Below are 15,210 nucleotides of genomic sequence, written 5' to 3'. Positions count from 1 at the left end.
ACATAACTATTTATTTCGTTTTTTATTAAACTGATTTAATTTATGGATTAAGCACACTTTTGCATTTTTTTTCAAATATAAAATTATTTAATAACCAAATGTAATGTAATAAAAGACGATGTACTTTCAACAATATTCCGCGCGTTCAAAGTCGAGTTTTTGCAAAATAATATTATAGCAAATTTTCTACAGCCGACCTTAACGGATTAAATCTGATTTCGGAAACTACTACCACGCGTATTCGAATATTCCGGTAAAATTTACGGCAACTAATTTTTTCGCCGTAACTTCCGCACGTTTCAGCCAATCATAAATCCATTTGTCGCTGAGTTCGATTACGTTCTGGCTTCTTTTGAAATTCGGAATTGTTTTCGTGCACTGCCTGTGCTAGGCAATGCATCTGAAATTTATGACTCAATACAGCGTTCATCAATAGCCAGTTATATGATTAGTCGAGCCAACATTTATAGAATTTTGAAACGTCTACGATTTACGCTTTTAAAATAAAATAAAATAAAATAAAATAAAATCCGTTACGTAACTTTAATTTGCCAAAATATAATATAACAAACGACATAAAAAAGAGCTGTTGTTGATTAATAATACACAGCTGTTCCGTGATAACTGTAAATTTTTTTAAGTAAAAATGGGAGTGACAAAGGCGTCAACTATAAAGTTTAAGTTAATATTTCAACTACCTAACACTTGAAAATGCATGAAAAGTTTAACAACCCATCTAAACCTAAAACGACTACCTGAAAATCCAGGTGAAGAAAGTGATCTCGGCGCGTGAGATTATTGTATCGTAGAGCAAACGGAAATACGTGGGAAACGACCGGGTTCAGCAAATATCCGTTTCTCTCTATCGCGTGTTTAAGAACGCAAAACGACGCGTATCGTTATATCAATGAGGCAACGTCGAGAGTGCTAATGACGTTTAATGCCCCGCTTGCTGCTTTTCCGGGATTCTTCACGCGAGGCTGCGTTCTTAGCAATCATCGAAAACTAAACTGTCGAGGAGTTCTCGCGCAAGACCGCAATACGTGCGGTCAGTGGTAATTGAACGCGTGTCGTGTCCTCATCTTTAACGGCAGTTATATTCGCTATCGTCGTCGCGGTCATCGTCATCGTTTCGCGTCATTTGTTACGAGAATAACGCCGATCTAATCGTCGCCTGCATTGTCGTTTGCTTCTCTTCTCACTCCCTTCCTTCATCCCTACGAATCACAGGGTGCTTTGTCAATGAGCGCACCATTAAGCGCCACTGTTCTTGGTCGAGCGAACATTCGCGACCACGTAGATTGATAGCGAGGATTCACGATCGCTTGGATAATTAGACGAAGGATACTCGCGAAATTGTCTCGTATTTTGTCAAGCTATACATTTCGCTGCCAAATTGTTTAATTTTTTTCCTCAACTTGGTTGAATACTGGTTTTAAAAAATCTAACGAATATTACATTATTGTAACATTTCTATAAATATGACGATTTTATGGTCACGCCTAAGGTATTGTAACTGGCCAACAATAAACCATTAGTTTTTTTTTAATACTAGAAGGAAACCATGCGCACGCTTCGCGTGCACTATTTTTCGACAGGTCTCAATTTATGCGCGTCATTATAATTGGGGACGTTATAAATTGCAAACTACACACTACGAAAAAAAAATCATGCGACTCACCAATCTGCATGAGCTTCAGCGGAGTTGTAAAATTCTGCCGGTGTCTGTAACATAAAAAAGAAATGATTAATGTAGACGTGCCAGTATATTTATTAATAAAATTAATAAAAAAAGGTAAAGGTTTTTTATTAAAGATTTTATTTTATAAATTGATGCTCACCTAAAAGTTGCTCCGCCGATGCAGGATGCCTATCCGAGGCCTGCTCCTCCTCTCAGATGGGACGTGTCGAGTCATCCTTCCGCGCACAAGTAACTCGCGAATACTCCGACCGTGATTTTACAATCGCGAAAATTATTAAACACTTTCGCGCGTTATTTTTTGGCACTTCCGTAAAAATTCAATCGTAAGAAAACGCCGGAAAACTAGCGGCACTCCCGAAACGACCGACGAACCGGCTGCGGTTCGTAAAAATTATTATTACCGGCGGTTACGACACTCGTTGATGACCGGTGGATGCATCTGCGTCGATCTGTAACCAAAAAAAATATATACATATTAATTTTAGAAATGCCACAAGTATAAAGTATTAGTTCTGCGTTTTATAAAAGTGATTCTTACCTCTGGGGTTGCTCCGGTGATGCACGATGCCTTTCCGAGGCCTCCTCCTCCTCTTAGAATAGTAGACCTTCCTCTCAGATCGTCTGAACATCGTCCTCACGCTGGTCACCTGCAACAAAAGCCCGGATTGTTAATTAGAATTGCGCGAGTCTACGCAACACATCTGAAACAAAAAGATTACTGCGGAGAGATAAACGCGAGATATAACTTACTCTACGGAAAGGAGATGTACTCACACGTGTTCTCCTTACACGGATGATCGAGAGGAGAAGATAGTTCTCGCGGGCCGGGCGGTTTTCGTTAAACGAAAGTGCGAATTTCGGTACGGAGACACGTGCTTGCTGTGCAGTGCGTAGTCGTGTGTGCTCGCGCGACCGCTGGAGAAGGACAGAGCGAGAGTAGGAGTAGTGGGGGAATATACCTAGCGCGCGGCACGTAGGCTCGCGCTCGCTCTCACCCTGCCCCCCTCTCACCTCCCCCGATATACATACATATATGTATAATATATGTATATGTAGAATAAAATCGATCAACAGCGAATTCAGGCGTCACATTGATTTTTTGTTTAATAAAGAAAAAGAAAGAAAAGATATATATATATATATATATATATATATATATATATATATATATAATCTTTTTCTTTCTTTTTCTTTATTAAATAAAAAAATCAATGTGACGCCTGAATTAGCTGTTGATCGAATTTATTATACATTCGGTATTGTTTTCGGTCGAGTGAACAGATTTTATCGGTATATACATGGCTTAGTGAAAAGTCGCGTCATGAGTACATTTGATATTAAATCAATTCTCTCTCTCTCTCTCTTAATTTATTTTTATTTTTATTTATATAAAAATTGGTGCTTATTCTGTTTGCAGCCACTCTACCAAGTTTTTACACATTGTATAATGCATTTACAAACCTGAACATTCAATTGTTTTTTATAATATTTATTTTTCAAAACCTGGTTTTAGATTACGACCCGCTATCCCAGTCACGGTTCCAATTAGGTGTGCTATTTTATAAAATTACAATTTCGCTTTTGTTTTACCCAACAGGGTCTCGTAAAGCTCTTACATTTTCATGTGTAAAATAAAATAATCTCATCTTGCAATCGTGGACTCGCGTTTTTGTCAGAGCAAGTTCGTAAGTGATGGATTAACGTACAGAGTGGAATTCCCTGCCGCATCGTATTTCATTCCTTCCCCTGAATAAAAGCCTCTACATAAAAATCTCGAGTCCCACTGAGCTTTGCCCACGTTCAGTCGATCTCATCCGTCTGATTACTATATTTCGCGTTACATACGTTAAGATTCTCATTTTATTGCTCCCACACGGAATTTATCGCTTCGAGTGTATGTCGTTGTGTCAACAGGTGGCAGGCACACATCATTTTACATAGATATATTACACCAAGTGTGCGAGAAACATGATAAAAATACGTTACCTAATGATACCGTTCTATCAACCTGACACTTGCGATCGTGAATTTACAATCGGTTTTAGAGATGCCTACGATATTTAATTATTTCCTTTCTTAATTCCATGTCGACGGAACAGAATATAATAATTTAACTAGTGTTTGTACGTTAACGCTGTCATTTGCAAGAACAACAGATAGGAATGTTATTGCGGCCGTACATTTCCAAGACTCGTGACGGTCTATTTCACGCAGCCACCGATCCACTTTCTCATATACTCGTACGTTTTTTCTCTTTCATCGAAATCCCTTTCTCTCATCCTCGATCTTTCTCTATCTGTCTCTCGCGCTAGCTTTGCGGCTGGATGAAAAAAATGAGCGGGCGGAATGGAACGACAGAGGGTGATGCGAAGAGAAGGCGGACTCGCAAAAGTGGTGCGGGGAAGAGAGCGGAAACATCGTTCGCGAAAGCTTATTTCCAAGCTCCTTCGGCAAGAACGGATAGGTCTCCTTTATCACGCTCGCAATATACCCCAGCAAGGTAGCTGGTGCTCGCAAAGGTATCCCGGATACGAAGCACGCTGCTTTTAGAAATATCGTTCCCGCTAAGCGACGACGGCGGCGATGGCGACGCGCGACGCACGACGGGCGGTCGTCGCGACGCACTTGTCGGCCAACGCTTTTTCTTTCCTTACGTTGTTGTTTCACCGTGGCATAAACCCTCGCGCGCCATATAAACGTGCCAGTCAAACTGTGGCAGAACGATACATCGTTTTTTACCAGATAAAAGTTAGCCCGACGGTAAATTGATTCCCACCGTTATCTAATAATTAGCTAGCCAATTCGTGGTTCATCTCGTGGCTGTCTAGTAAAACTGTTTTATTACGAGCCAATAACGAGCTAGAAAAGCTAGATATCTATTTAGATATATTGGGTTACATGTTCTTTCGCTTTTTTTTCCTTCTGTTATATTTATGCGAAGCATTTAAGTTAATAATACTCAATTTTGTTAATTAAAATTAGACATAACGACACCAATACAAAATAAATTTGATTGGTTTTACTGAAATCTTCAAGTTTTAAATTAATTTCATTTTTGCTCTATTTTTCCAACTGTATCGAAAGAAATTAACATTATTTGAATGACAAAATTTTTTGCTGCATTAAAAAGTAATAAAATTATCTAGTTTAAAGAGTGTCTTAATAATAAGTACTAATCTATATTTGCATTTTAATATATACAGGGCAGCGGTAACGGCCGTGTCTTGGCATCCGCACGGTACATATTTAGCGTCTGTCGATCGTGCCAAAACAGTGACAATTTGGGGTGACCACGTTTGACGAGGAGAAGTGATCTCGACACAGACGATTGCTGTTTTACGCATGAGGATATCGTGTTACTCACATTTAGTCTTTCTCGTAACCGTGAAATTTTGCTGTCGGCAAAAAAAACAGTGAACATTGGGATAACAATCAAAACTGTCGGTCAGCTTGGCCGCGTGGATTGTAAAACTGTAAAGACGCTATTTCAAAGTTAAATAGCGTGGATATTGCACTAACAAATCCACAACAGTGATAGAGACTATTGTATATAAAATTGCACTTATCGTTACTTCTAGATTATAAAAATACCCTATTTAGAACAGTAACCTCCGCGCTGTGGCTATATCGCCTCGTTTATCCCGAGGGAAAATTAATAAGAAATTTACATAGTAACCGATGTTTCTTTGAGACTCATTAGATATAAGTTGATCTGTTAACTATTATAAAAAACACGAATGCGTGTCAGGTGTCCATATGAAAAGATTTGATTACGTTCTGAATTAAAAGTTTATAAAATTTATAAAATTTATGGTGCTACGACAAAAAGTTTGCGAGATTTGAACGAATTTTTTTTCTTTTTTTTTGCCTCAGAAAAAGTCAATTATAGTATATTATATATTTTTTAAAAGTAATAAATATTGCTAACATTCGAATATGATAAATGATATTTTTCGGAATATAGTAAAAGAAAGAAATAGTATTTAAAACATATTAAACAAAAATGCACAAAATTCAAACGAGATTACTTTTTCAGAATTAATTGTGCATTGTAATTAAAAATACTATATGTTTGTAATTTGAATGTGTTTGAAATACCAAGTAATTAGTTAATTTTTATTATATGCCAAGTTTTCTTTAACTATTAAAAGTTATTTTAAATAAATTTAGAATCTGTTTGTAATAAATATATAATTTTGATTTCGATAGAAAAATATCAAATTTAACCCTGACAATTCTTCAACGTTACAAAGATGACATGTTTCTCAATACAAGTCTGATAGAAAAGAAATCAGAATATAAGAATTAAACGAGGCACAATAACGGTACAATATCGATATTAATTAATTGAACGGTATTATGCATGATTTGTTAAGTGATTACAAAGATATCATATGCCAATTGCAATCAACCACTATTTTCTTATTAATAGAATAATTACTTGAATCCAATTTTTCTCTTACAAAATAATCAGACAAATATTAAGCCTTGGGAGGGAATAAGTACTGATCGAAGAGATTTCATAGAGTGGTAGGATAATCTAGATTTCTGAGATATCGGATTTTTATAATTATAAGTTTTCTAATTGTTTTTAGTGATTTTGATAACTACAATTGTCATATTATACTATACTGTGTAATACTATAATCTTTATCCATGTACTTGCGTTATGTACTCAGATGTATGTACAATTGATTAATTAATGCACTTATTTAGGTATATGTTAATTATCATAGAGATTTCTATCATTGCGGAAGTGCTCTTTTCCTACTTAATCTTTTCACGGAACTCTTCGATCCGATACAAATTTGATATTTAAATTAATTATTTTACTTGCGTATTGCGTATTTGTATATCCGAAAAGCAGCGACTTTAATTAGAAATTTATTCATCCTGTTTTGTAAATTCTACAATCTTTTCATTACGCTGAATGCAAGTGCAAATCAATAATCATGTTTTTTTTTTTATTATTGCAATAATAATTATCAGTTCGCATTTTAAGCGAACAATTGATTGCGTCCAAAGTATCGTATAATGATTTTACTAATGTACACTTTATCTTAATTTTCAACTATTAAATATACTTGAATAACAAACTTGTATTTTTTTTACATACAGTACTGTAACGATCTTAGCCGAAATGCCATATACATTGTTCACAAATGTAAATATACATATATTAAACGTTTTCCTCTTGTATTTTGTAAAAATACAGCTTGTTTTTAAATACCAATTATTTCAATAAATCCTCTTAATCCTATTTATTTCCTTTAGTTCGGCAACTAAGAATCAAACTTTTTCCTACAGTAAAATATGTTATTTACGGTAAGTAATCCTATATATAATTTTATGTATTTAAAAGGAATATTTAATTTCGAAAAATACGTCAAAATATCATAGAACGTGCTAATAATTTTAATAAAAAATTTGTCGGCGGTTCTCATTATTTTTTATTCGAGACTAATTTTTCGTCCACCACACCCTAATCCCGATTTTCGCTTCTATCGTCTCTTCAATGTATTACAGTCGTGCAGATTAATGTACATGTATATGTATATGTATATACGTGCATGCACGTATGTATGTATATCACAATCCCCCTCGCAGAAACTCGCCAGGGCATTGCACAGCAGCCGTGTATCTGACAGTACCTAACGTGCTTTCGAAAGCGCTCATTAGTCACTGAAATGCGGTCACGAAGTGACAACTCGCACGTGGAATATTATACGCTCCAAGAACTTGCATCGGTACTCATATCGCGGCTCACATGCTCATGCTCCCGCCGACACGTCTATCTCCCTCACTCTCACTCTCCCCGGGTTCTCCAGCGCTGTTTGTAACTTTCGTATTATACACCCTTTGTCCACGATTCGACAGTTTCGACAGTTTTGCAATGGAACGTGAGAACGCGGCAGACCGTCCGAGAGAAGCCGCTTGCAAACGACGTTAAAGTTCGATCGGCTGGCCGCATCTGGGACCACCGAAAATTTTTATCTCGCTCTTATACCACAGGGTATCCGCGCGGTCTCGATACATTTTTATTACCGGTATAGATCCCTGGCAAAACCACGGCGAATTCGCGTTTCGTGACATTGATGAAACAGCCTCGTCCATTTATGCGGATTAGAAAGTTTGGCAGGACGGATACGAAAACGAAAACAATGTCGTTTATTTACTCGGAGAGAGAGAGAGAGAGAGAGAATCATTTCTATAATTAATGCATCGAGTTACAAATAAAAGTTGCTATACCTATAGTATATACATATGCAGCGTTGTATATGTACAATATATAATATTATTAAGAGATCCTTTATCGTAAACGAGAATATCGACGAGTGGACGGATTTTTTTCCGTCCGTTTCTCCGTTGACGAAACTAAACAAGTTGGAAATAATCTTTTTCATAGTTCCCGGAAATAATTATTTGTCCGGAAAATGTTACTTTCTAAAATCAACACCTTTGTAATGCATTTATTTAAGTATCGTGTTTCGCTTCCTCGTTTCTCTGATACCTAGAAGAGAAGTACCGTTTCTACGATTACAATCCGCACGTTTGCTTGCCTCACTCTTAGGCCTAACCGACGACGTCAAACGTCCCTGTTAACGGTCGTTTATTCCAAAGATAATGAGGAAGATGTTCGTAGGGCCCGAGGAAAGGAAATTGTGTATGAGAGTCGAGAGAGTGACAAATTAACTCGCGCCTTGACTTCCGTGAGATTCAAAACCTTCCTTCGCTCCTCGAATAGATCCGCGCATATCACCGGAGGTGGAAAACCTTACGGAAATGCCGCTCGTCAAGCAGGTACAAAGTTTAAGCGGAATATTTAACTTTCGATGTGAGAGAAACGTCTTTCTCATGCTAAAAACATTTCTGTATACTTTACCAAGTCGTGTATGTTTAACGCTTTGATTTGCCGCAATCCATCGAATGTGGGGGGTTTAGTGAAAAATTGAAAATGTGCCTAAATTATTTGCACGAAAACCGCAGATTGCGTGACGCTTATACGTACATCCGAGTTACATAAAAAAAATTTTATTTTACCGATACTGAAATTAAAATATTTTTCTATTTTATTCACCCCGATGAAAAGTTTGAGAAGAAAAGAAATTTATTTGCGCAAAATAAAATGTTATTTTTATCTTAAGAAACTGTCGATAATGTGTTAGGTTAATTAAAAAGTCGCACAGGAGTGTCCAATTAGGACGCTAATGTGTCGGGAAGCGACGGAAATGAAGCGGAACGAGGCTTCACCGATAATTTTCGAGGCATGCGTCAATCATTGTACCGTGTGTTCAATAGAGATTGGTTATTTACCTCGAGGTCTCTTCATTCATCTTTAATTAATGTAACTGTGCGTGATACCCAGATGTTTCTTAGATTGTGAGCTAAGAATCATGATCGGCAGATTTCTTCTTAGACTATCCGAAGTAATTTATATCGACCCGCTCAAGCTTAAAGGGGAAGAGGAAAACGGACTACCATTCACGTTAAAAACCCTCATTATCCAGGAAAATCATCATCATTACCGTATTCTATTTTTATACTCGTCACATTATAAGGCTCAACTTATTCAATATCTAAAGTAAAAAATCATATTTTAAATAATCAACGCGTGTTACTTGTACAGAAACTTTGACGTTAATTTAATCTAATATATCGAAAAATATAAAATTATAATTTTGAAAAATTCTACAATATTAAATAACAAATTATTTGTAAAATACATAATATCAATATTATATTTTGAATGAATGTAAGTCTGTCTAGTACAGAAATTGTTAAAATTGTATGAATACATATTGCACGCACGCTTTCTTCAAATCGTGCACTTGGTTCAAGTGGGTATTTCAAATCTGTGGGAGACAAAAAAAAAAAAAAAAACGCGTACACGAAAAATAGAAAAAAATGTTGGCTCGCCTAGTTTAGCAAGCAGCAGACGCGTCAGTTATGCAGAACTGAAAACGTAACGTTGACTGACAGCCGATCCTATCGTCAACAATGTGTTAATGATCGTAACAGTATCCGATATCCGGTAGATATTGATGACTAGCGATCGACTCTGCACTCAGTCATTTATGCGGAGATATGCTTGTCGAACTAAACTAGAGGGACGAGGCTCGACATTTTATCCAACAAATATATTTTTAATTACGAGCGAGTGGCTTTTTGCTAACCTTCACGCCGCACAGCGAACGCCCGGTCCAAGTGCGCACGAATCTTCTTTCTGCCCGGATTTCCTTTTACCACGTGCCTTTCTTGTGCGTGCTACCTGCGATTATTCACGGCTCGTCATTCATGCCTGATCAATAAGCTACAGTTAATTGCCCACGGTGCGGTAGAACGAATTATACGTCAGAGTTCAGCGTCCCAACTGGGATACTTTCGTCTGATTTTAATTAGCGCAACGTTATATATATCCAATGAATCGGATCTATTCCAAACCAGATTAAGCGGTCGTCGAGCTCTCTTGCGAATCGAGAACTCATTTGAAATGGAAACCAAGTGGCCAAAGCTGTTCTCCGCGCTATATCTTTTTTTTTTTTTTTTCCCCAGCATCCTTAAACGTACATGTAAACGCATTATGCGGCATTTGAAGTTCGAAAATACATTAAATCCGCCGAGTTTGAATGACAGACCGCGTAAACGAGAGCGTGCAATTTCCATTTGCAAATTTATTTATTAAAATTACTACTAAAAATTGGGGCTTAATAACGAAAGTTATATTCAACTTTAATATACCTTTTGTTCGTTTAGCTATGGACCTCTTGTACAAAGTTATGGCTATAAACGTGAATAATCGATCAAAATCATCGGAGGAATAGCGGGCCACGCGGATTCGGGCAACAGTTGCGGTAATTAGCGCATCACTCACAGTTCAATTAACCCGCGCTAGGTTTTTTTTTAAACGTGCGCTAGACGTGCCCGTTTCTACATGTTCGTAGAAACCTGCCGAATGTCATCAATATCCATCAAGCTGAATCGTAACTGCTGCTACGACGAGCGCAGTTCTCGAAATCGCTTCAATCGTTCAACTTCTTAGCGTCACGTCGCAGTCATTAGATCAGATTTCCTGGCATTTTCAATAACTCCTATCCGATAATCCCGATCAGCCGTCGTCTCTATCGCGTCGCACGCATCGAAACGAAGAGAATGCTCGTTTCGCTCGTTCGAAATCAAAGATTCGGTTAATCGCGGATGACGAAAAGCGGAGCGAAAGTTGCATAGAAATTTGAGAAACCTCGAGTGAAATAAAAATACGCGTTGTATATAGTACCTACGATATGCCATGCGTCCAGCTGCAACGTACGTAAGGGCTCTTCTTCTTTCGCTTCCGACGCGCCGTTTTCCGGCATCCCGGGCCGGGGATATCGATATTGAAACGTAAAAAAGATTCAATCAGTCGCCAAGTTTCAGCGCCAATCAATCACCCCTTCTCGCGGCTCCTCGTCCGCTCAGCTTTAGGACGCGAAAGATCCGTCGCGCGCGCAGCCCGCACTGGCGCGCCTGATCGCGACGACGACACTAAAATGGCTGTGAGGGAAAGAGGCGAAGGGAGGTACATAGCAAGAGGATGAAACAAAGATAGAGCGACGGTGGCCGAGGTGCGACAGGGAAGCATCGATGGGCTACCAAGGGCTCGGGGAGAGAAGGCCAGGCCACGAACGAGAGAGGAAGTGTACCCCATAGGGCCGAATGAGAGAGAGCGAGTTGGAGAATGAGCTTTCGGGTGCATGACGGAGTCGACGCACTGGAAGCTCGCCGTGCTTGCGGCGGGAGCTTCAGTAGCCGCTCGTACGTCGACCGGAAAACCTTCCACGTCCTTACACGCGCTATTCTCAACGAGAGATCGTGAAAGGGCCCGCGACCTCCTCGATCTCGCTCGGGGTGTCGATAGTTTTTTTTTTTTTACTCTATTTCCTAATTATCATCATCAATTTGCTATAAAGTTTCAACGTGAACGGTTGTTAAAAAACAGTAAGAGACACTATACATCGAGGAGTACATACGCAACACAGTGCAGTGTTTGAATCAATGGATCGTACCTCGTCCACGGATCTCATTGGAGTTGGAAAGTGTTAATATGAAGGCAGATCTGTGACGGGTGAATGAGCGCGCGCGCGTCTACGTGAGTGCGTAATCGCGATGAAAGTATATCGAAGCATCATGCGAAGTGCCGTGAGATATCGAGAGACCCGTTCCGCGTCGCTTCTTTGCGTCCTTCTCATCGCCGTCACCGGTAAGAAATAAACTCGCGTTACAGTGCGATACGGTGGATTTAACCGCTGGCTTACTTCTAACTGGAGCTTTTTTTAATCTCGATTCGCTCCTAAGCTTTCAGTCTTTCTACGAGCACGTTCCGTAAAATAATACATAAAAAATACTGTTTGATATATTGCAAGAAATTCTCCTAACTTAATTACAATAAATCCCCGGGTGATTGCACGTAGGTACTCTTGATCGATTGTAATTATAAGCGTGTAAAAACAATGTCTAATTACGTAAAAATACGAGTTTGGGTTTAGGAATTGAACGATCGATAATATATCCCGAGATTAATCGTATACCTACGTTAATCAGAGAGGAAGGGAGGAAATGCCAAAATAATATGAAAGTGAATTTTCAATTATTTCAAGCGTGGAAATATATATAAATAATTTTGTGTACGGGAAGTGTAAAAGCAAGATTTTACATCGGAACCTATGGCCTCTCTGCGATCAAGGAGAAATACGCATATATTTTCTCAACAATTACACTTTATTCTCTTTCCGTGAATATGTGAAAAAGGAATATATACATGTATACATGTATACATGTGTAGTTTCATTTAAAATTGAAAAGTTCAAATGTACCTCGTAAATACTTGGTTCAAAAGAAGCTCCTTCGAGGGAACGATCTCTCGCATACGCATCTTCCAACCGAAATCGAAGAGCGGATTAAAGAAGTTGATTCGAGACAAGTTTCTCGGTGTTTTAAACAAAGCAAGCGCAGACTCGATCCGTTCTCCAAACACCCCCGGATCACGGTTGTAAAAGACAAAGTTGAGGAAAATGGTTATAGAGTTTCGGCCTAGGAGACGCTTAAGACGACTCTATAAAGCCACGTCTTACCATTGGGATTGGGATTGGGAAAGAAAATGGATATAGAGAAGTTTTTCCGTGTCGTTCGATTTCATGATCGTAGTCAAGATGTACGTTCGAGGTGCTGAGGGTGATCCCCGTTCGATGACCGCGTCTGCTGTCGATCCTTTCAAGGTAGCGACGCAGTAGCGCGATGCGCGAGATGAGAAAAACTACCGAAGCGAACTTCTTCCACGACGAAAGATCGGTATGTCGGATCCAGTGATTCACCGCGATTTCCGTCCTTTTATTCGATCAACACGAGGCAAAACGATTGGCGGATAAGATTAGAATGCCTTTTCAACTATCAAGTTAACAAGACGAAATTACAAATATTCGACGAAAAGGATAGTGGTAGACCGTATCACGTACGTACGTGCTCGTGCGTACACCTTTTATACCCAAGAAGAATCGAATGAACCAAGTACATACGATAAACAAAATCTCTGAATGCCCTGGCCTATATAGATGTGAATTTATTAATCACTCAATTTTCTAATTTATTCTTTTTTTTTAATTCAACAGTCTGTGACATAAAATAGTCTCATTTATATACGATCGCAACATCTAATGTTACTACGTTGTTAAATTTTAATTATTAGCAAGTGATTAGATTATATTGTAATAACAATCGAAAATATTGAAAATTCTGATAGAATTCTATTAAAAAACAAAACCAAACCAAACCAAAGCTAATTAAAAAAACTAGACGATTTATCGTACATGATGTAACGGTAAGAGCTGAAATTGCAGTCAAAAGGAAACGTATAAAACTTACTTGTACTCTAACTTTGTAATGTAGTAAACGTTAATCAAACTCGGCGTCGGAGCCATTTCGTTCAAGTGTGACAGTCGTCGGAACTATTAAGCTCTACGTGGAAGAAATAATTTTCTGTAAATTTACTGATTTTCTTGTATGCAATTTTTACAAATAGCTGCAAGTTATTCCGCGGTATAAAATCACTTTTAATTTATCTGCCAAGAAATTTGTTTGCATCTGTGTGTAGATCTATGTAAATCGAAAAAGAATCACGTGAGAAAAAACTGTTTTATACTCAACTGTGGGAATATAAGAAAATTTAACTGTTTGCCAGAGATCAAGTCTTTCGGTCGGTAGTTTGAGGAAGATTAACGAAAGACCACGCGCTACTAGATTTAAATCATCACCGAGTCGTTTATTCATCCACGCCATTTGCCTTGAAAACGTGCTGGAAAATTAACTTTTCGCTCGCAAATCCGTGAAAAGAATCCGATATTGATTTAAAATTGCCGGCGCTCTTGATATCTTTGGAAAAGGAATACACGCACAGGGAGAATGTCAAGTGCAATGCAAATGTATCGACTACACGAACAAACGGATAAGAAATCTAATTATTTGATATGGATCTATTTTGTTATATTGCGATACTTTTTCAGCTTTATATCCTCATTATGTTCGACGATACAAGTCTTAGACATTTTTATAATTCGCCTTTACAATACATATTGTTAACTGTATTAATTTTGCTACGCTAGTTGAATCGATAAGAAAGAAAGAATATACAAGTGCTTAATACAGTTGAAAAAATGTCTTTGGAACGATAATTTACAAGCTATATCAATAGCATTAAAAAGAAAAATGACAACTAATATTCTTTTCAAAGTGTTATTTCTCAAAAGTTATATAAATAAATTAACGTACCTAATTAAGAAATTAATTTTTTAATTTTTGTTTTTTAATACAGTATACTATATATACATATATGTATACGTAATGTTTAAATTTATATTAATTAAAAAAAAAAAGAAAAAAAAACATTTTATGAAATAATATTTTTATTACAAAGAATTTACGATAATTTTATCATAATATAAAGAAAAGAACAGTATCGATGCGTTTCTAATTACGATAGACCGCACAGTGCGTGGAATGCAGTCCAATCACTTTCGATATGCGTGAATTATTAACTCATTTAACACGCAAGAGTTTCTATTAGAATTATCTACAAATCGAAACTATTCGAAAGTTTATAGAGAACATTATTAACAAAATTTATACGGGAAGCTTTTTTACCTACAATACACATACTATATACACATGTATTGTATTATTATCTAGGCTACTGAACATACAGCAATATAACATGATTTTTAATTATGGCAATTTTTTTATCTTTTTTTTTTTTTTTTCTTACATTCGCAGTTTATTGAGTCGTTTTTGCATCACATATGACAGCGATAATCGCGGTAATAGTTTCGCGGTTCAACTTATTAAAATTTGCTCGAGATAAAAAAGACTCTCTCTCTGTTATCGTGGTATATACCTGATTTCTTCTGTCCGATTTTCGCGGCGGCATAATTAAAGTGTCACGCGAGAAGTTATGTTGATAGGGTGTAAAAGTAAGAAGGCCG

The 15,210-nt window shown here is 37.5% G+C and overlaps 2 protein-coding genes across 2 annotated transcripts in view; both read left to right on the top strand.

The window, feature by feature from the left end:
- LOC139103819 (autophagy-related protein 16-1-like) overlaps nucleotides 1-9,277 on the top strand; it is a 144,436-nt gene extending 135,159 nt beyond the window's left edge. Inside the window, exon 6 of the mRNA XM_070658871.1 lies at nucleotides 4,906-9,277. Within this exon, the coding sequence (XP_070514972.1) occupies nucleotides 4,906-5,002 (97 nt within the window). The 3' untranslated portion in view covers nucleotides 5,003-9,277. The remainder of the gene's footprint in view (nucleotides 1-4,905) is intronic.
- Nucleotides 9,278-11,465: 2,188 nt separating this feature from the next.
- The window catches only part of LOC139108490 (cell adhesion molecule DSCAM), a 28,966-nt gene continuing 25,221 nt past the window's right edge, over nucleotides 11,466-15,210 (top strand). The window contains exon 1 of the mRNA XM_070666851.1: nucleotides 11,466-11,939. Coding sequence (XP_070522952.1) covers nucleotides 11,846-11,939 — 94 coding nt within the window. The 5' untranslated portion in view covers nucleotides 11,466-11,845. The remainder of the gene's footprint in view (nucleotides 11,940-15,210) is intronic.

This window comes from Cardiocondyla obscurior, linkage group LG01, assembly GCF_019399895.1.
Source record: "Cardiocondyla obscurior isolate alpha-2009 linkage group LG01, Cobs3.1, whole genome shotgun sequence".
Taxonomy (NCBI): Eukaryota; Metazoa; Arthropoda; class Insecta; order Hymenoptera; family Formicidae; genus Cardiocondyla; species Cardiocondyla obscurior.
This window is presented reverse-complemented; position numbering and strand designations above follow the sequence as displayed.